Below are 22,346 nucleotides of genomic sequence, written 5' to 3'. Positions count from 1 at the left end.
TCTGGGGGCTTCCCGGCTCTGAGGTGCAGGAAGTCTATGCATCCTTTGCCTAAAAATAACTGACCGTGGACCCATTATCATTGTTAAAGAAGTCAGTTACCTCTATTTGTCAGTACTTGCAGGTCATACAAAGTTACTGATAATCTCTGCATAACAATAACTAACCATGTGGCCCACTACTGTATTTTAAGAATTGTAACTCCGCTCAAACATCTATTTTTTTTTCTGTCAGTACTTGGAGGTAACAACACGAATTTATAATAGCCACAATACCTAAATATACCCATGTGACCCAGTTATAAAAAGAAAAAATAGGTATATACATTTTATCCCCTCAGTACATGTTAAAGGTTACTGATAGTCACATTCTCTAGTATAATTTACATTTACAGCGAAATTTGGAATATTTTACAAAGGTATTCACACGCACCACTCCACCTGAAACAGAGAAGGAGAAAACTTAGTAATCTGTATAACACTATAGCATCAAATATAGTCAAGGGGTTAAGGTTGTCCCTGTGCTTACAAGAAAAGGACTTGAGTAGTGGTTGGTATGTTACAGAGGAGTGTGAAAGTGTGTTTGTAAGGGTGTGTCAGTAAGTGTGCAGGGAGGTGTGATCCATCTGTGTGAGGGTGTGTTAGTAAGCTTGTCTAGTGAGGTATACAAGGGGGTGTTTGTTAGTCTGAGAGTGCGTGAGGGTGGATTTGCAAGGGTGTTTATATGTAATATTGTGTTTGTATGTGAAGGAAAGTATGTAAGGGCTTGGTAGTGTGTGGGAGGGATGTGTTAGGGTGTGTTAAGGAGCTATTACACTTGCCAAATTTTCCGTGGATCTTCAGCCAAACCACGATTTCCACTAGTGTGCCTCTCATTTGTTTTGTTATTGCTGCTGATGGTAAGTAATACCGTCATCATTCTGTGAAATCTACCGTAGCTTTGGAAGATCATGGACACGTCAGAAAACCACGGAAATAGGAGAACCACGCGAGCGGAAATTGTTGTTTGACTGAAGATCCATGGAAAATTTGCCCAGTGTAAGCTTGTATAATGAGGATGCGAGGGGGAGTTGGTTTGTGAGAGGTGTTAGTGTGTGAAGAGTGGATTTGAAAGGAAATACATAAGGGCATGGTAGTAAGTCTGTGTGGGAGGCAAGGATGTGTGAGGCTGTGTTATCAAGCCTGCACTGATTGGCTCTTAATATCCTCAAGTAGAAAGTCTCATGGAAACTTAAAAAATGGGCATCCGGGACCTTCATATAAAATTGGAAAGGCTAACATGGAAGTGTGATTACCATGTTAAAGTTAAGAAATAGTTCTACCAGTGAATGAGATGAGGCACTGAGGAAGGGGTTCTGACCTCATAAAAGATACCCATGAACAGGAAATTGAGTTCAGATGGGCTACTGCAAAACATAGACCTGGCAATGCTTAGTGCATCACCATATTTAATTTTCATACCTTGGCTCTTGTCTTTTCTTGTAGCCCACCAAGGTTAAATCATGAAATATTTTAGTTGCCACAAAACAAACAGAAAAGCTTAGTGCATCACCATATTTAATTCTTAAACCTTAGCACTTGTCTTTTCTTTTTGCCCACCGAGGTTAAATTGAGGAATGTTTTAACTGCTGCAAAACAGACCTGGCAAAACTTAAATAGATTTTTATACCTCACCTCATTTTCCTTTTTTATGTGATAGGAGTACAATCTGTAATGAGGTGTATGCCTTGGCTAACATGCCCTACAAGAGCGTCCCTCCCTGCCCCTCACCTGACAGCCACGCCATGAGGCGCCTCACTCTTCCCCGTCAGGTTTGCAGGACTGGAAGAGGCCAAGGTTCCTCATGCGGTCAAACTCAGCCTGGGCATCGTAGGTCCTGGGGAACAGAAATAAATAAATAAATAATCATGGTAATGAGTCTTGCACTATTTGTAATCCTTGTCTCCTGCATTCTATTTACCTAGTTTTAGTTTTTGTTTAGTTTTTTTTCAGAATATGAAGCAGCTCAATGAAAAAAACAACCACAGGCACTGGTCATGCAAATAGTTACCGTAGTAGAATTTGAGTTAGCATTGTGTTGACCCGTCACCATACCTACTTTTATCTAACTTGGAATAAAAGTCATGAATGTTCCTTGCCTGCACCACTTCCAACTCCTTCCGAGCACTGGCTTACTTCTTGTCAATGTTTTTACGCCTAGTCTTTCATAACTTATCCTCATAAACTCTTGTTTTTCAATCCCAAGAGAAAGGCCAAGCTAACACAAAACAGTGATGAAACCAAACACATTATTAACTTTGGGGGGGAAAAAAAAAAGACCAAAAGGGAAACATTAAACTGTAAGAAGGAAGTGCAGGAAAACAAATAAAACAAGAGAACACAACAGGGAGGAGGTGCTGTTACAGAAGCTAAACCTCCCGCAGTAGACCTGGGCAGCTTACTTGTAGAAGTCGGCATAGGCCTGGATCCTCGGATCCTGCACCATGAACTTCCATGCGAAGACGGCCACCGTGCTGAGTCCTGAGGCGATGATGAGGTGCTTCTTGATCTGGGCGACAAGCAGCCCTCGCATCACAGGCTTGGCGAGAGTCATGGTGAAGTGTGTTCTGTGGGACTGGGAAAAGTAATCTCATAAGGACACATCTCATTTAGACACTGGTTCATTTGGATACATAAGCTCCATTCAAATCTTGGTCTATTTGAAAAGTGGCTCACTCAAACTTTAGGTCATTCGGATATTGTCAGTACATTACAAGACACTAGCTTCTCACATCAGCTATTTCTAAAGGTCAAAGAGGTGGTCAGTCAGGTTCTAATGAGTGTTTCTTTAGGTTCAGGGTACGGAAGAGGAGTCAAACTAGCATCAGGGTCATAAAACTACTGGAAATGCCCACAACTACAAAAGCCTTGTCAAATATGTGTTCTTGGGCACCGGAATGTTTAGTAATACAACCCATTGGCTCGTTCAAAGTTTACCTCGTTTGGATATTTAATTACTAAAATCTTCTCCTATTTGTAGTGTCTCATCCAAACTTAAGATCATTCGGATATTGACTCTAAATATTGGTTCATTCATAGTTTTACCTCTATACTTACCTTTACCTTCATGTCTTTGCTCATTCACATATTGGCTCATTTGAATATTGGGTTACTCAGATCTTGGCTCCTTCAGATACTGGTTCATTCAAGCTAAGTCTCCCTTGAATATTGGATCATACAAACTTTGGCACAAATCTTACATACTACAACTAATACACACACACACAAACTTCTCCAGCACAACTTTGAACATAGAAAAGACAATAATCAATAAAAAGAAATAAAATTCATTCCACACAAACCAACACGGATCTTTTAAAGCTTTTCCGTGTTTCCAGAAAGATGTTGATCCTCCACCAGGTGACCTACTCGCTAGGCCCTCATGACCTCCAGTCAGGCAGGTAAGTGGAGTGGATTCTGTTTATTTTGCTCTTGTTTCCCATTAGCCACACCTGCTATCCCCCACCCCCCCTTTTTCCTCCTAAGACCCCTTCCACACACCTGCCTCCCCTGCACTTCTATCCACGCATCTGCTCCCTCTGCCCCTCCACCTTGTTCCCAAAAGTTTAATTCAACCATCACTGTCATTCAGTTTGGACAATTATCATTCTCAAGCCAAAATACAGAAGGTAAAACTCTTTAAATATAACCTGCAAAAACACGTCTTTTTTTTTTCTTTTTTTTTTTACAGTAAAGGAAGCAGCTCAAGGGCAAAAATAAATGAGAACAAAAAAGCCTGTTAAGCATTGCTCCTATAAAAGGAAGTAAAGATGAGTGGCCAAAAGAGAGGTTAATTTCGGGTGGAAAGGTGACGATACTCCTCTCTTGAAGGAGGTCAAGTCATAGGCAGGAGGAAATGCAGACGAAGGATGGCGGTTCCAGAGTTTACCAAAGGGGATGAAAGAATGAAGATGCTGGTTAACTCTTGCACAAGGGATTTGGACAGTATAAGGATGAGCAAGAGTAGAGAGTCTGTGTGCAAGGGGCCGCGGGAGGGGGGAGGAATGCAAATAGCAAGTTCAGGAGTGCAGTCAGCATGAAAATATCGATAAAAGATAGAAAGAGATGAAACACTGCAGCGGAATTTAAAAGACTGTCAGTAAGAGGAGGAGAGTTGATGATAACACTGAAAATTGTTCTTTAATAATCAAACTCAGTTAATCATATATTTCTGTTTCTTAATTATTTGTTGCATTGCTGAGAATGTAAGGAATTGTTGAGGAGAGGGTAGTCTACTCATTTTCAGACACTGACTGTTTACTTTTGGGCAAAATGATACATTTTCGGTGAATATGGAGATTCACTACGCGCCTCCAATATTACCCCCACGAGAATAATAACCTTTCCAAGGTCTCACATACTGTTGTACTTCTCTAGTTTTACCAGCACATCATACATGTGGGGGAGGTCCATGGGGGGCTGCACCCTGGTTAGGAGGGTGGTCAAGGGGGGAGAAGCATCCTTGTTAGAGGTCAGGTTATGTAAAGTTCAGTTGGAGTAGTTTAATTATGCTACCCCACACAAAAACCCCAATTTCGCACAGGTCTTCCAAGATCGTTAGGGGAAGGGGATTAGGCCTTTCCCTTTAACCCAGTAGCAGCGACGGGCCAAATTTGTGGTTTTACCGTGTAGCAGCGACGTGCCAAATTTGTACCATGATTTTAACCCCCAAAATAGATGATACATAAACTGATCACAAATGCTTTGATATATATTATGCAATGGTTTGTGTGAGAGGATTTTTTTCTTATTTTTCTCGCTTGGAGGGACCATTAAGAAACATGATCCCCGCTGCTACCGGGTTAAGTACTTGCGGCTTCATATTATGGTTGAGGGACATGTATTTCGTCCCTTAACTATAATATGGAGGCACGGAGTCAATCTCCACAATTACCACATTTTACTATGGCAATAGTTCTGTTTTCCGGAAATCACTAAATGATTGATTTTTCAACGCCTGAGGTGCAGCCACCGCCACCCCGCACTTTGCATTCCCACCAGCCATAACACAGGCCTAATGAAATTTAACTAACCTAACCTACCTGAGGGGGGCGTTGCCCCCTCGACCCTCTTAACAGGGGGGCTTACCCCAATCTCTCGACCCCGCTATTCTATATTCAGTAAGTCATTTGTTCCTGCACTGCATTCAATCACCAGAAAAGAATACAAAATCTAAATATTAACTTTGCAAGAGGAGGCTGCCCGTTCCTCAACATCAGCCCCAAAAAGAGGAAAAAATAACCCTCACCAAAAAGAAGAAAAAATAACCCTCACCAAAACAAAGAAAAAATCCTCCCCCCAGCAGACCCTTCAACCGGCGGGCGGCTCATCACCCCTCACACCCTTATTACACGCCCCAGCCGGCGGCACCCACGCCTCCACACCCAAGGCCACCCAATAATCACATATCCACCCTTGAAACCCTCGGGGGGAGAATACAGCCCCGGAAAACGTGCCTCCGTACACCCTCGGCGGGGGATTTCGTCATCGGGTCAGGCTCCCCAAAATCAGCTGATCCCCTAAAAACACCGCCCTCGTGCCTCTCCTGCTGCTCCTGCGCCTCCTCCACCCACTCCTACAGGTTCATATGACTCCCTTCCTTCACCCTGCCGAGTCTCGTGCCCCTGGAGGAAGGAGGAAGGGAGGGAGGGAGGAAAGAGTCGGCCGCTTACCGTCTACGTGCGGGGAAGATGGCGGAGGAATGGCTCGCTCGCCCCCTCCCCCCCTTGGCCCCGTCCCCCCCCTCCCCCCTCTCTCCCCCCCGTCCCCCCAGTCCCCCGCCAAATTTAAATACCCAGGACATGAACTATTTAACTATTTATTGACTTTTATGGATATCTGTATCTATATCTATCTATCTACCTGTCTGTCAATATCTATATCTATCTATCTGTCTATCTATTTATCTATCTATCTATCTATCTGTCAATATCTATATCTATCTATCTATCTATCTATCTATTTATCTATCTGCCTATCTATTTATCTATCTATCTACCTATCTATGTATGTATCTATATCTATCTATTTATCTATCTATCAAATTATCTATCTGTCTATGTTCTTATGTTCTTATCTTCCTATCTAGCTAGCTACCTAAATGTATCTATCTATATCAATCTATCTATCTATCTATCTATATCTGCTGCTGGAATTCTACTGCCTGAAAGAACATAGACAAAGAACAAAGAAATGGAGGAGAGAGAGGAGAAGGGAGGGAGGATGGGAAGAAGAGAAGAGACCTCAAGTATTAGTAGAAAGAGGGAGAGAAGGAAATTAAGATAAAGGAGAATGAGAGAGAAAACACAGAATAGAGAAAGAACACTGGAGAATGAACAGGATGGGAGGAGGGAGGGATGAATGGAGGAGGAGGAGGAGGAGGAGGAGGAAAAGGAACACAAGCACATGGACAGAGAGAAGGAGGAGGAGGAGGAGGAGGAGGAGGAGAATTAACCGGAAGACATGAGGGAGGAGGAAGAAGAGAAGGAGGAGGAGGAGGGTAGAGGAAGAGGGAAGAGTTGATAATATAATAAGAGGAGGAGGGAAGGAAAGGGATGTGTTTATTCAGTATGTTCCCTGTGACCCCAAATAATGACGTAATTAATTAAGGAAAGAGGAAAATGAGGGTTAATTTGTGGAGTTAATATAATTGTTGTTGTTGTTGTTGTTGATGTTGCGTTCGAGTTTCCACGAATTAAGAAAATGAATGAGATAACGAGAAATAATTAATGAATGACAGACAAAACAACAACACAAAAACAATATAAAAACAAGGATAAAACAACACCCAAGCCAGCAAGCATTTTCTTAGTATGTAAAAATGAGAAGAAAAAAAACAAAACAATGACTATATACATAAATAAAACAAATAGTAAAGACTCCCCCCCCCAAAAAAACATTAACTAACACATAATAAACATCGCATTAACTCATTTCTTAGCCTTACTTAGCAACACAAACAACGCAAGAAAAAAAAAAAAAAAAAAAAAGGAAATTCACTACGCCACCTGTCCTGCGCGTTCACAATAACCTGTTCTCCTCCTCCTCCTCCTCCTCCTCCTCCTCCCTTCTCCTCCTCCTCCTCCTGTCAATCTCATCCTTCTTCCCCACTTCCCCTCTTGTCCGGTTCCTTTCTCTTCCCTTCCTTTCTCTTTTTCCTCCTCCTCCCTTCTTCGTAGTTCCTGCTTCCCATCTCCCCCTTTTGCTTCTGCCCTATTTCCCCTTTCATCCTATTCCTACCCTTCTCCCATTCCTCTCTCTCCCCATTCTTTCCTGTCTACACCACTTCCTATCCCTGTATTTCTCCCCTTTATCTGTCCCTTCCTACCCCTTCCCTTTCCCCAAGCCTTCCTGTCTACATAGTTTGCAGTCTTTCCCTTAATTTTCATCCCCTGTCTCTCGCTCTCCCTTTCCGTTTCTCTGTTTCCTACTCCTGTCCCTTCTCCCTATATCCTGTCCCTTCCTACCCCTTCCCTTTCCCCAAGCCTTCCTGTCTACATAGTTTGCAGTCTTTCCCTTAATTTCCATCCCCTGTCTCTCCCTCTCCCTTTCCGTTTCTCTGTTTCCTACGCCTTTCCCTTCCCTCTATCTTCTGTCCCTTCCCTCTATCTTCTGTCCCTTCCTACCCCTTCCCTTTCCCCATTCTTTCCCGTCTCTACTATTTTCTGACTCTTCCTCCCCTCCTCCCTTCCTCATCCTTCCCCTTCCCTTCCTACCCCGTTTGTTTACCTCTATCCTCTCTCCCCCTTCCCATCCCCTGCTCCCCTTCCCTCATCCCTCCCTTTCCCCCTTCCCTCATCCCTCCCCTCCCATCCTCTGCTCCTATACCCCTTTCCCCCTCCTCCCATCACCTGTCCCCCTCTTCCCCAACCTTCCCCTCTATCCCCAATCTCTATACCCTCCCATCCCATACCCCTCTTTCCCTCTCCTCCCATCCCCTTCCCCAACTCCCCATTCCCTCCCCTGCCCCCTTTTTCCCATTTCTTTAGCTTGTCCAGGTAAATACCCCCCGTGCCCCCCCCCCCCCCCCCGGTAGCCCCAGGCCCCGTAAAAGAATCACGGGACGCCGAAGTATTGCTAAATCAATCTGCAGACAAAGCCTTGCTCTCCTCGCTGACCTTCCTCAACTCGCCTCCTTCCAGCCTCGAATTTCACCCGGCAGGCAAGAGAGAGGGGGAGAGGGGGAGAGGGAGGCCCTGTGTGTGTGTGTGTGTGTGTGTGTGTGACCGGGGAGTGGATGAAAATGATGATGACGGATGATAATGATGATAAAAACTAATAATAATGATAAATCTGATGGTAATGTGACAGGAATAACTATGGTGATAAGGTGTGTTCATTGTGACCGGGGCGTGGGTTGAAATAATGATAATGATGATGATGATGATGAAACAATAACAATAGGTAATGCGTATATGTAATGATGATAAAAGTAATAATGATGGAGATATGATAACAATAACAACGATAATAAAATGTGTTAAAATAGTGATAATAAATGATAATAATGGTGATAATGATGGTGAAGATAGGAATAACAATGATAAAATGTGTTTGTGTGTTCGAGGTGTGGGTTAAAATGATAATAATAATAATAATAATAATAATAATAATAATAATAATAATAATAATAACTAATGATATAATGATGGTGAAGATAACAATAACACTAATAATAATGATAACAGATGATTTTATTCGCTAATTAAGTTGATTTTAGGAGGAGGGAGAGGGAAAGGGAGGGAGAGGAAGAAAGAAAAAGAGAAAAAAGAGATAAATAAAGGGTTGAGATATATCCGTGCTGTCTTAAAAAACCCAAACAACCAAGCAAACAATACAAGCAAACCAACATCCCCATATCTTTCTCTTATCATTTGAATACACTGATAATAAACAATAATAAAAAAATAATAAAAAAATACATATACGCCATTTGTACGCGAACCCATTGACTCGAGCAGCCCAAGCCCACGTAGCCTGACATACGCGTCTGGGTCTTTGATAATCACAATAATCAACGAAATAATGATGATAAATGATGATTCACGGGGTAATGATAGGCTAAAGGTCGGTATTAATTCTTGGACGCTACCGAAGATCACATTTATTTCTGACGGCCAAAAAAGGAAACAAAATGCGTTCTTAGGAGTGTATTTTTGCGTTCAAGATACAGAAGCCTTGTCAAACTTCCACCAGGGTAAAAAAACTACCCATGGGAAGGCGTGTAACTCCTAGAAAAGCCATGTCAAATGTATGTGTTCTTGGACGACGAAATGTTGGATATGGACCATGGAGGAGGCGTAGGATATGGTGGAAGATTTTGCCATTTTCCACCTTCCCAACCTCTGTCACGGGGTCTTAGGGCTGTCAGTACTGGATAACCGCAGCTCTTTTGTATTATTTCTTATCGTATATCTTTTTTTTGGGGTGTGTGAATAATATAGACCATTGAAGGAGGCGTGAAATGGGAAAGGTTTTGCCATTCTCGCGGGGTTGCAGACTCTCACAACCTCACAACTGCAGCTCTTTCACGGTTTTTCTTTGCTTATAACTTTAATTCTTGGGGGTTGAATAATATAGACCATTGAAGGAGGCGTGAAATGGGGGGAGGTTTTGCCATTCCAGCGGGGTTGCAAGACTCTCACAACCTCACAACTGCAGCTCTTTCACGTTTTTTCTTTGCTTATAACTTTCTTGGGGGTTGAATAATATAGACCATTGAAGGAGGCGTGAAATGGGGGAGGTTTTGCCATTCCAGCGGGGTTGCAAGACTCTCACAACCTCACAACTGCAGCTCTTTCACGGTTTTTCTTTGCTTATAACTTTAATTCTTGGGGGTTGAATAATATAGACCATTGAAGGAGGCGTGAAATGGGGGAGGTTTTGCCATTCTCGCGGGGTTGCAGACTCTCACAACCTCACAACTGCAGCTCTTTCACGGTTTTTCTTTGCTTATAACTTTCTTCAGGGTTGAATAATATGCTTTTTTATATAGACCAAGGAGGAGGCGTAAAATAGGGAAGAGTTTGCCATTCCCGCGAGGTTGCAGACTCTCACAACCTCACAACCTCAGCTCAATTACGCCATATCCTTGCGTATAACTATTTTCTTTGCTTTGATAGCGGGAAAATGCGTATCTAGTGCAGGAGGAGGGACCCGCCGCTGTAAACGTGCACCAAAGCCATACATGCACCCATTAGAACGCGTGCAAGCCAGGGTCAAATATGGATATCGCCAGTGACCCCCTCGGCCCATACAGACGCTCCCCCGGAAATAAATAGTCTTAGATATGTCGCAATATTTCCAAGTGGAGCCCAAGTGTCAAATGTGCCCGGGTGTCAGGTTAACGAGCAGGTATCAGGTGCACATAATACACCTGTCCCCGCCCGCTGCAAGCCCCGGGTCCCCGCTCCCCATGCCACCTCCCCCAGGGCCAAGCGTCACCAGGGGGGCTCATATACGGGTCTGGGTATTTTTTAGAAGGGAAATAAATAGCCAGACCGCCTTTGGAAGCTATTTATTAGTAGAGAGCTATCCATGAAAGCTAGTACAAAGTTTGCGGATCGGCCAATGGGAGGCGAGCTGACTGCCGGCGTCGACCAATCAGCGCGCGGCTTTCTGAATGCTGAGGCGGGGCTGCGTCTCTTTCCGGAAAACAACACGGAGAAAACTGACATTCCCGGCCTTATAACAAATCCAGACAACAAATGAAGTAGATGGATAAAATAGCCGTATCGTGATGTGTACTTGGGGATTGTTATTTGTGTGGCGGGCGTGAGATAAGAGAGGGTCAGCCATGGGGAAAGAGACGGCGCCGGGCCCCTTCCCAGATTGATCAGCGCATGCGTAAACAAGACGTTGCAAATGGCGGCGAATGTTATTGTTTAATGGAGTCCGTAATATTTGACACTCATGCCCGGATTTACCGCTCCAACAGGTAAGCTGCGGCGGTTCGGTGGTGCGCGGAGGAGAGTTTAACCATCCAGGAACACGTAGCGCCAAAAAAAACCCGGAAAAGACCGCCAAATGTGTGCGAAAACCCCTCTCACAAAATGGTGTAGCGAGGAGTGACGTTGTTGCCTTGGCGGTGTAAGGGGCAGAAATTTTAAAGCCACGTCGATAATTGCCGCGCGGGGGAGTGAGCGACGTCGAAATCAGTGCCGCGGGGATGCATACGTTGGAATAACCTCGTGCCGCCCGTGGGAGAGGCGGCGGAGGGGCGAAAATAAGGTGCGGAGAGGTGAGGGAGGGAGGTGAACCGTCCTGCTGCTGCCCTGCCCGCCGCCCGCCCCTCAGACCCTTATTTCCCCTTCTCCGGACACCCCCGCGCCGCCCATGGTGTGTAGAGGGTGTGTGCGTGTGTGTGTGCATGGGGGGAGCTGTGGGCTTGAGTGCGTGTGTGTGCGTGCGTGTGTGTGTGTGTGTGTGTGAGGGATGGCTTGTGTGTGTGTGCGTGTGTGTGTGTGCCGGGTGAGTGTGTGTGTGTGCCGGGTGAGTGTGTGTGTGTGTGTGTGTGTGTGTGTGTGTGTGTGTATAGGTAAGCTTGTGTGTGCATGTGTATGTATGTATGTATGTGTGTGTGTGTGTGTGTGTGTGTGTGTGTGTGTGTGGGTATTGTGATGTGTATGTGTGTGTGTGTGTTAGGGTGACTGGAAGCTAACCTTAATCTTTGGTCTGTTTGGCATCCTCATCTCACCCTATTTATCCTCTGTGTGTTAGGGTGACATGTGCCAGTCCACCCTTTCACCCTCATACCCTTCTGTCACCCTAGTGGATATTTTAGTATATGGGCTAGTATGAGAGGCATGAGTGTCACCCTAACCCTCCTTTCACCCTGCCCAGCCTAGTTACCCTGTCTGCACCCTCCTCTCACCTACCTAGTCTAGGCTTCCTGCCCTCATCCTTTTGTACTCATGGTTAGCTATAAGGGTGAGTGCCTAGGCCTAGACACCTCACCCTATGCACCCTGGCTCTCCTAGGGTGACTGCCCTTGGAGATAGTGAAAGGGTGCTAGGGTGAGTGTGAGGGCATTGGCACTCTATCCTAGGCTATGCAATGATGCTAGGGTGATTATTTGGCATTAGACACCTTGTTCATGGATCTTGGGTTGATGATAGGGTGTTTGCAAGCCTTCCTTTCTCCTTGTTTGATAATAGGATGAATTAGACAATTTTCACCCTAATTTATATTTTTGATACTCAAGGTTTTTATGAATAGTTTGGCATTCTGTTTAAAAGGTCTTGTAGCTAGTTTAGGGGTGAATGCATAACTAGCCCCTTTTTTCTTCCTGTTTGATGTTAGAATGAGTTAGGTAATTTTAACCCTTTTTTTCACAACACTTAGAGGATGTTTATTATTAGTTTGGGATTATATTTAAAGCCTTGTAATTAGTTTAGGGGTGAATGCATAACTAGACACTGTTTCAAGGATGAGTTAGGCAATTTAACTATAATCTGTTTTTCACAATGATATTTATAGGGTATTAATCAGTTATTTAGCAACCTGTTTAAAACTATGTGATTATTTATGGGAGAATGCATAGCCACAATTCAAGGCTACATTTTTATCAGGGTGAACATTAGGCCACAGTCACCCTATATATTAAAAGTCATATTGTTAGGGTGTGTTGAAAGTGTATCAGACCCTATATACTCAAGTCAGGGCCCTGTGAAGCTAGAAGGGTGAATGTTTGGCTCCTCACCTTATTCAGAACCTAGGTATGAATTAGGGTGAAGTGCCATGTGGTTGTGGTTGGGGGTGGGTGTTAGGATAGACTTTTCTCACCCTATTCTTGATTTTCTTGTTACGATGGGGTGACTGCTAGGATCTGTACACCTCTGAGATGCATCACCCTATTTTAAGACCAGGGTGTGTTCAGGGTGTTTTTGTTTGGGGTGTTGATAGTATAGTGTTGATTTGACTTAGGTATTCTTGTGGTAGGGTGATTGTAGGTTTGATCATTTGTGGAGTTGGTTCACCTTATTTTAAGTCAAGGGAGTGTTTAGGATGTTTTTGACTAAGGTGGTATTGATAGTATAGTTCTGACAAGGCTTTCCACATCCCATTGAAAGCTCTGGTCATCTTAGGGTGTCTTAACTTCTCATCACCCTATTAAAAGATTTATCTACCCTATTTTGAGCCTAGGTATTATTTAGGGTGTCTAGCCATGTGGTATTGTTGGTAGGGTGTTAGGTAGCCTCTCCTCACCCTATTCCTGGCTTTCTTTTTTATGATAGGGTGAGGTTTAGACTTCAGGCACCCTATTTTGAGAATGTTACACCCTATTCAGAGCCCAGGAGTTATTTAGGGTGCCTGGCCATGTGGTATTGTTGTCATGGTGTTAGTTAGATAATCTGCACCCTATTCCAAGCTTCTTTTTTTTTCTTCTTAGGTTTAGAACACCCTATTTTAAGAATGCTTCACCCTCTGTAGAGCTCATTGGATGTTTGGGGTGCCTGGCCATGTGGTGTTGTTGGTATTGTTAGATAGGTAGCCTTTCAACACCCTATTCCAGGCTTTTTCTTCATGGTAGGGCAAAATTTAGGCTTTATACACCCTATTTTAAGAATGTTTCACCTATTTGGAGCTTAGTGGTTATTTAGGGTGTCTGGCCATGTGGTGATAGTGTTTGGGTGTATGGTAGTGTCTCCTCACCCTATTTCTCACCCTGTTCTTGTTTTGTTAGGTTTTCAGCACCCTATTTACCCTATTCTGAGCCTATTGGTTTATTTGGGTGCTTGGTTGTGTGATAATGCTGTTAGGGTGTATTGTAGCTTCTCCTCACCCTATTTCACACCTTATTCTTGTTATGGAATGTTATTTATTAGGTTTCCAGCACACTATCGTATTCACCTTATTCATAGCTCAGTGGTAATTTAGGGTGATAAACCATGCAGTGATTGTGTTGAGTGTATGGTAGCTTTTTCTCAGCCTATTTTGAGTTTTATTGTTGTAGGATAATTTTTTAGGTTTATATCACCCTAGTTAAAGAATGTTTCACCCTATTTAGAGCTGTTGATATTTAGGGTGCTTGAACATGTGGTGGTGGTAGGGCCTAGGGTGTTTGGTAGCCCTTTAGCATCCTATTAAACCTTAGTGTGGTAGGGTGATTTCTAGTTTCCCAGCACCCTATTTCAGATTTTGGAGTGTTGTTAGGGTGTGTAGTAGGTTGGACTCTATATCCAGGGTTCCTTTGTTATGTTAGGGTGAGTGAGAAGAACACTAGATCACCCCCTCCTTTAGGATCCAAAGTGCTTGTAGGGTGAGGGTGTCCAGTTCCAGGTTTTGTTTGTATGTTTTAGGGTGACAGGGTGATGTGAGAAGCCTGGGAACTCTATCCAATGCCCATTAATAGTGAGATGAGTGTATATATGGTAGGGTGCATGGTTATGAGAATCACCCTAAATGTGTCTCCCTGTCACCTGTTCAGCCTTGTTACCCTCACCCTGACTCCATTACACCCTGGATTTGGGAAGCCGGGAAGAATTAGGGAGGGTGAAAGAAAGTGTGAAGTTGGGAAGGGTTTTTTATTATCACCCTAAGTCCTTAACACCCTATTTTGCTCTTAGGTGGATTGGGAAAGTCTGGGAAAAATAGGAGGAAGTTTGGTTACCTGTAGTGAATTTTGGAAGGGTGAAGGGAAGGTTGAAGTTGAGGAAGTGTTTACATTTGCCCAAATTTATTTATATTTTATTTATTTATTTATTTATTATTATTATTATTATTTTTCTTACATTAAAGGAAACAGCTCAAAGGCTAAAGTGTGTCTGGGGAAGAATGCGGAAGTTTGTGTTTATACATTTTAAAGTTGGTGATGGCATTGGAAGTTCATAGCATTGGGGAAGTTGAAGTTAAGTTGTTTATTTATTCACCCAAGTTCTTAACACCCTATTTTGCCCTGGTGAAGACAGAGAAGTGTGTGTCTGTAAGAATAGGGAAGTTTGTTTGTGTGTGTATCTTGAAGTTTGAGAAAATGCAAAGGAAATATGAAGTTTAAGATTGGTTTTCTATATCGCCCTAGCTTCCTGTCACCCTATTTTGCTCTAGAGGAAGATTTGGAAGGGCGACTTTAAGACAGGAAATTGGGGAGGTTATCTTAATTGGGGAATGCTTGGGAAGTTTATAAGGTAGGGTAAGGGTTTTCTCTATCACCCTGAGTATTTATCACCCTATTTTTCCCTGTGTAGGGTTGGGGAGGGTGGCTTTAAGAAGAAGAGAGTTAGGGTGTGTATCTTTAAACTGAGGAACATGTCTAAAATCTAAAACAGGGTGCTGGGAAACTAGAAATCACCCTACTATACTAAGGAGGTTTTGATAGGATGCTAAAAGGCTTCCAAACACCCTACCGTAACCACCACATGGTCAGACACCCTAAATATCCACAACTCTAAATAGGGTGAAACGTTCTTTAACTAGGGTGATCTTGAAATTTAGGAAGATGTGGGAAGTTACTAGGATCATGGAAGTGTTTTATAGTCACCCTAAGCTCGTCACTCTACTTTTGCCCCAGGGAGGATTGGGAAGGGTGTCTTTTCAGTGAGGAAGTTAGGGTGTAGACAAACTTAAAACTGTAGAAATGTGAAGTTAGTGTTTCGGGGAAGTGTTTTTGCAGTCACCCTAAGATTGTCACCCTACTTTACCCCTGAGAACGATTTGGTAGGGTGTCTTTAAGAGTGAGGAAGTCATGGTGTGTATCTTAAAGTTCTTGAAGGGGTGAGGTGTGGGGGTGTATGTGACTGAGTACATGGTTATTCAAGGGTGTGGGGAGGGGGCAAGTTTGTTTCCCATGGTGGGGAGGAGTTTTGGGGTGAGGTTGGATGACAAGTCGAGGAGGAAGTCAGAACGCGCCACATGTGAGCGATGGTAATAGATTGATGCTGAATGTTTGTGAGGGTGTTTGTATAAGTCTTGGGGATGGAGGGTTTTTTGTGGGTGAGGTTGGATCGCAAGTCAGGAAGAAAGTAAGATCGGGTCACATGCAAGGGATTGATAGATTGATGCTGAATGTTTGTGAGGGTGTTTGTATAAGTCTTGGGGATGGAGGAGTTTTTTGTGGGTGAGGTTGGATCGCAAGTCAGGAAGAAAGTAAGAACGGGCCACATGCAAGGGATTGATAGATTGATGCTGAATGTTTGTGAGGGTGTTTGTATAAGTCTTGGGGCTGTAAGGGTTTTTGGGTGTGAGGTTGGATGACAAGTCGAGGAGGAAGTAAACTGGCCACATGCAAGGGTTGGTGATAGATTGATGCTGAATGTTTTTGAGGTGTTTGCTTAAGTCTTGGGTATAGAGGCTAATTTCTAACCCAATTCTAAGCATATATTCGTATCGTGGGTATCTTTTTCATTTCCTCCTCCGAGCAGCATGTATTTTTTTCTCTTGCCTTTATCTATCACTTTCTTATCTTGTTATTCATTCTTCATATCTTGTTATCTTTTTGTTATTTTTCTTGATCAGAGCACCATATTGTTTTTTTCTCATCAATCTATTTATCTCTGCCTCAGACACAAAGATGAAGCATATTTTTTTTTTTTTTTTTTTTTTTTTTTGTTCTGTCTTTATCCATCACTTTTGTATCTTGTTATCTTTTTTGCTTTTCTTGATTAGTGCAGCATATTGTTTTTTTCTATGTCAATCTGTGTATCTCTGCCTCCTATTATACTTCCTCAGACACAAATATGGAGCATGTATTTATTTTTCCTGTCTTTATAACTTTTGTATCATGTTATTCATTATTCATATCTTATCTTTTTTTTTTTTTGTTATTTTCTTGATCAGTGCAGCATAGGCCTATTGTTTTTTTCTTTATCAGTCTATGTATCTCTTCCTCCTGTTATACTTCCTCAGACACAAAAATGAACCATGTATTTTTTTCTCCTGTCTATCACTTTCGTATCTTGTTATTGATTATCCATATCCTGTTATCGTTTATCTCTTGATCAGTGCAGCATAGTTTTTATCAATCTATCTCTCTCTCATCATACTTCCTCCGACACAAAGATGATGTTAGGAGGGATGAAGAGGGAATATCAGTTTATCCAAAGATCTGTTATCAGTAATTGTATCGTGGGTGACTTATAAGATTTTGACAGCACTTTCGTACTTGCAGATTTACCTACTTATGCGACTTAACACTTAACAACGCGCTTATGTTTCGTTTGTGGCTTAGAGGTGGGAGTACCTGTGTGTGTGTGTGGGTGTGGGTGGGTATCTGACCATTTATTTGTAGTCCAAGGCATCTTAACCTAACCTAACTTTACATTCAGTTCCCAGAGTATTTCTAGTTAAAAGTGGAAGAGTGGTGCTCTGAATAACTTGAGGTGAATGGATAAAGGAGAAAAATAACGAGGTGAATGGATAAAGGAGAAAAATAACTTAAGGTGAATGGATAAAGGAGAAAAATATAGCCTGTTTTATCTGTTTACTCTTTTGTTTATCATTCATTTTTATTGGAGTGTGAGAGTGAATAATTTTAAAGTGTTTATGTCATCTGCAATAGTGAACTTTGTGAAGAAAAATTTAGGCAGGAAATGGATAGAGTAGAAGAATGATTTAACCATGGAAGACTTAGCCCATTTTATTTGTTCATTTATTTATCTTTACTACAGTGTCAGAAAAAGAAAAAAAAAAAGTAATCATTACATTTGCAAGAGTGATCATTGTGTAGAAAACTTAAGTATGTGAATGAATAGACTAGGAAAATAATGTATGTAGCTGTGGAAGACTTTATTGATTTATTTTTTCATTCTATTTATTCAATTTTCCTACACTATGAAAAAAATATCTTCAAGTATTCATTACCGTACACTTGCAACTGTGATCATTGTCTAGAAAAAACTTAAGTATGTGAATGAAGAGACTAGGAAAATCATGTACGTAGCTGTGGAAGACTTTATTGATTTATTTTTTCATTCTATTTATTCATTTTTCCTACACTATGAAAAAAATATCTTCAAGTATTCATTAACGTACATTTGCAACTGTGATCATTGTCTAGAAAAAACTTAAGTATGTGAATGAAGAGACTAGGAAAATCATGTATGGAAGACTGATATATTTTTTCATTCTTTTCATTCATTTTTACCACCGGAAAAAAAAATATCTTCAAGTATTCATGGCATCTGCAATAGTGATCATTATGTAGGAAAACTTGAGGTAGTGAATGGATAGACTAAAAAAATCATGCATGTAGCAATGGAAGACTTAATTTATTTTTTCGTCCTTTTTATGAATTTTTACTACACTGAAAAATATCATCATTGTCTAAAAAACTCAAGGAGGTGAATGGATGGACTAGAAAAATCATGTATGTAGCAATGGAAGATTTTATCAATTTATTTTTGCAATTTATTTATTCATTTTTACTACACTGAAAAAAATCTTGAAGTAGTCTTGGCATCTGTAAGTGCGATCATTGTCTAGAAAACTCAAGGAGGTGAATGGATGGACTAGAAAAATCATGTATGTAGCAATGGATGATTTTATTGATTTATTTTTTTCATCCTATTTATTCATTTTACTACATTGAAAAAAATCTTCAAGTATTCATGGCATCTGAAACTGGAGAGAGTGAATGTATAAAGTAAGAAAACCATGTATGTAGCTATAGAAGATTTTATTCATTTATTTACTCATCTTTTTTTTATTAATTTTTGCTGCAATGAGAAAAAATGTAGTCTTCAAGTATATATGGCATTTACAAGAGGGATCATTGCATAGGGCATCAGTGGAGGATATCCTGCATACATTTTTGTAACCTATGCATACAGAAAAGGCCATTCACTACTACTCAAGATGGAGAGGTCGAAGGGTTCACTGCTACCCACATACCTTGCTATTGAAGTCTCATATCATGTGCTATTAATAGATGGAAGACTCTTGTAGTTGGTTTATAGCGGTGTTAAACTATCAAGAATGACATTAACACCTTGAAGTACTTGTTGAAGATACTATTATCATTTTTACTTTTTTTAGTGGAAACATTAATCCATTCAGAAAGTCATTCAACTCCTAGAAGAATTATTTGAAGATGTGTTTTTGTTATTATTTGTAGTTGTTTAGAAGTTTTAAGCTTTTGAGAAGACATTCAACTCAACAAACTGTTTGTGTACATGTATTATTACTATTATTATTATTTATAGTTAGTTAGTAGAAGCATTAATCCATCAAAAAGACAAACAACTCAAGTCAGCGATATTATTTTTGTTTACGTTTGTTCACTTAAAAAAAAAACTCTTAGAAGTATGTCTCAGTTGTGTTGTTTTGTCTTGTTCGCTTGCCTGATATTTTTGGCCTCACATGTCACAAGTAAATTATTGTTCAGGCGCCGCAAAGGGAGGCTGAGGCAACAAGGGTAGAGTTATGGGTGTAGTAATCTGGTGAGGGGCTTGCTACATATGCATAGGAGTGTTTTATTATATATATTTTCAGTTGTGGACATGCTTTTGTTTATTGGGTCGGAGGGGGTGGGTGAAAAAGTGTGTTTGTTGTCCAAGTTGAAACCTGTGTGTGTGTGTGTGAGTGTGTGCGTATATCATCGGCAGTATTTCTATTATTACTACTTTATTTTTATTTACTTCCGTTTTTACCCCAAAGCTAAAATTAGTTCTCGACATTTAACATCAAAGTTCACCACACATTCATCTCCAGCCAGTGATTATGGCGAGAAGGGAAGGTCATGGAGTGAACTGATAAAGATTGAAGATTACTCGTCAACGTAAGATACCATTTTCTGCTTTCAGTTAATCTTAGTGCCTTGTGTGTTTGGGTTTGTCTGTTGTGCTAAAATGTACTACACTTGGCTTGTTTATATTGATTTTATTTGTGCAGTGTGTGTGTGTGTGTGTGAGAGAGAGAGAGAGAGAGAGAGAGAGAGAGAGAGAGAGAGAGAGAGAGAGAAATAATTGGGGGATGCCACAATAAATTGGAAAGATAGTGTAAGGAAGTGTGTTGAGAGAAGAAAGGGGTCAGTGAGGAGAGAGAGAGAGAGAGAGAGAGAGAGAGAGAGAGAGAGAGAGAGAGAGAGAGAGAGGTAGCACTTTCTGGTTCTTGGAGAATAAATGTTTAATACTTTGAAGGCATGAACATAATATAAAGTGAAGCAAATTATTCTTTACTACCGAGATGAAAGGAAGCAAAGTACGGTATGACATGCAGACCTTTCCTTAATTTTCTTCCTTCTCACTTTGACTTCTACCCACATCGATATACCGAGTCTTACTGAGAGGAAAGGAGAGAAAAAAAACCAGTCATACCTTTTCTGGATTTTCCTTCTAAAATTGATATACCAAGCCTTTGTTTTGAGGGGAGGGAGTGTGTTTTTGAGAGGTAAGGTTAGTCGCACTTGCTGACATCAGAGAGTGGGGTTCAAACTTTCTCACGCTGACTTTTAGAAATATAGGAACCGAGCTGTAATAATAGAACACCACTCAGAGGACAGGCATTATTGAGCAGTGAGATGCCGAAGGTAACCTGAGTATGGGAGCGGCATGTCTGTCACTCACCCAAGACAGTACATGGGAGAGACAAGGCCAGGCTCAGCGTTGCCAAATTGTCGCACTCTGAACACTGCATTTATCATTATTAGGCTCTAAGATGGTCGTAACCACACAAATAACGATTGAAATTTAAAGTTATCGTTAAAACTGTTAAATATTGATCGTTTTCGTTTTAACTGGTATATTTATTGGTCAGAAACTATGGTACAGTCATCCCTCAAATAGTACGGTTTCCAAAAGTTCGGTTTCGGTTTTATACGGATTGTCATAGAAGATCTTTAAGGATTTTAAAATTTCCTGCTTGTCGGGAAATTTAAAAATCCTAAAAAATCTTCTCATAAAATTGACATAAAACCAAAACCAAACTATTGGAAACTGTACTATTTGAGGGACAACTTTAATTTGACAACGCTGGCCAGGCTACAGAGGGGAGGCAGATAAGGCTTAGGGTCACATTTTAAAACATTTTGTCGCCCAAGTTCGCATATTTGACAAGGCTTTCGTAGGAGTTCTGGGCATTTCCAGGAGTAGTTTTATGACCCTGGTGGTAGTGTGACCCTCCCTCTGTACCATGAACCTAAAAAAACACTCATTAGAACCCGAGTCGCCCTAGTTCACATATTTGACAAGGCTTTCATAGGAGTTCTGGGCATTTCCAGGAGTAGTTTTATGACCCTGGTGGTAGTGTGACCCTCCCTCTGTACCATGAACCTAAAAATGCACTCATTAGAACCTGAGTTGCCCAAGTTCACATATTTGACAAGGCTTTCGTAGGAGTTCTGGGCATTTCCAGGAGTAGTTTTATGACCCTGGTGGTAGTGCGACCCTCCTTCTGTACCGTGAACCTAAAAAAACATTAATTTGAACGCGATTGATCCCCTCTTTGACCTTTAGAAACAGCTGATGTAAGAAGGGAAGGAGTGTTATTATATCGACCTCAGTGAGAAAATATAGAATCCTGTATTGTTTGAACTTTATCGTCGCTGAACCTTTCCGAGCATCCCCGAAGTGTTACTGTTTGTTGTGGCAGATTTATGAGAGAAATGATTGGGGGGAAGGTAGGAGAAGAGATGCGGGTTGGGGATCTTTTTAATCTTAAGGTCTTCTCTACCTATTTCTAACCCAGCTAAAGTGTGATTTTTTTATTTTATTTATTTATTTATTTATTTATTTATTTATTTATTTATTTATTTATTTTTTTTTTTTTTTTTGGTGCCAGATATAGATTTTGATAGTGTTGGGAGGGAGGCAAATGTATGTTGGGGAGAAAATAAAAAGAATCCAGGAGTGTCAATTGTGATTTTAAGTCTAACCTAGCCATTTCTGACCCAGCTAAAGTGTGATTGTTTTTGTGCCAGATATAGATTTAGATAGTGTTTGGAGGGAGGCAAATGTATGTTGGGGAGAAAATTAAAAGAATCCAGGAGTGTCAATTGTGATCTTAAGTCTACCTACCCATTTCTGACCCAGCTAAAGTGTGATTGTTTTTGTGCCAGATATAGATTTAGATAGTGTTGCGAGGGAGGCAAATGTATGTTGGGGAGAAAATTAAAAGAATCCAGGAGTGTCTTCTGTGCCATAGTTTTCGTCCTCAACTTCCTTTTCCTTTTTCTTCTTCGTTTAATCTATTTCTCTTCTTATTTTTTTTTTTTTTTTTTTATTTATTTTTTATTTTTTACAACAAAGGAGACAGCTCAAGGGCACAAAAAAAGGGAACAATAATATAAAAAAAAAGCCTGCTACTCGCTGCTCCTCCTTTGTTTCCATATTTCTTCTTCTTCTCCATGTTCTTCGTCAGTTAAGTCTCCCTAATCTTTC

General features: G+C 41.2%; 2 protein-coding genes across 5 annotated transcripts in view; one reads left to right on the top strand and one right to left on the bottom strand.

The window, feature by feature from the left end:
* Positions 1–312: 312 nt before the first annotated feature.
* On the bottom strand, positions 313–5,766 carry LOC126981819 (cytochrome c oxidase subunit 6C-1-like). Its single transcript, XM_050833391.1, has 4 exons — positions 5,709–5,766; positions 2,439–2,611; positions 1,768–1,873; positions 313–438 (listed from the first exon to the last, which is right to left on the bottom strand). Exons 2-3 carry the CDS (start codon positions 2,588–2,590, stop codon positions 1,792–1,794), a joined length of 234 nt encoding a protein of 77 aa, XP_050689348.1. The 5' UTR covers positions 2,591–2,611; positions 5,709–5,766; the 3' UTR covers positions 313–438; positions 1,768–1,791.
* A 5,113-nt stretch (positions 5,767–10,879) lies between these two features.
* LOC126981815 (mucin-19-like) overlaps positions 10,880–22,346 on the top strand; it is a 31,439-nt gene continuing 19,972 nt past the window's right edge. For 2 of the 4 annotated variants that reach the window (XM_050833387.1, XM_050833388.1), the window contains exon 1: positions 10,880–11,373. Coding sequence is in view for 2 of the 4 variants with exons in the window: in XM_050833385.1 (XP_050689342.1) it covers positions 10,948–10,972 (25 nt within the window). In the remaining 2 variants the exon portion in view is untranslated. The remainder of the gene's footprint in view (positions 11,374–22,346) is intronic. The other 2 variants (XM_050833385.1, XM_050833384.1) reach the window with 2 other exon arrangements.

The sequence above is a fragment of the Eriocheir sinensis genome, chromosome 49 (assembly GCF_024679095.1).
Source record: "Eriocheir sinensis breed Jianghai 21 chromosome 49, ASM2467909v1, whole genome shotgun sequence".
Lineage (NCBI taxonomy): Eukaryota > Metazoa > Arthropoda > Malacostraca > Decapoda > Varunidae > Eriocheir > Eriocheir sinensis.
Note: the sequence above shows the minus strand (reverse complement) of the source record. Positions and strands in the feature narration are given on the sequence as shown.

Excerpts from the sequence above, each read along its gene's own strand:
- LOC126981819 (XM_050833391.1), bottom strand. The coding sequence starts at position 2,590 with ATGACTCTCGCCAAGCCTGTGATGCGAGGGCTGCTTGTCGCCCAGATC. Across the intron at positions 1,874-2,438 it reads GCCTATGCCGACTTCTACAA|GACCTACGATGCCCAGGCTG; the intron begins GTAAGCTGCCCA and ends TCTGTTCCCCAG.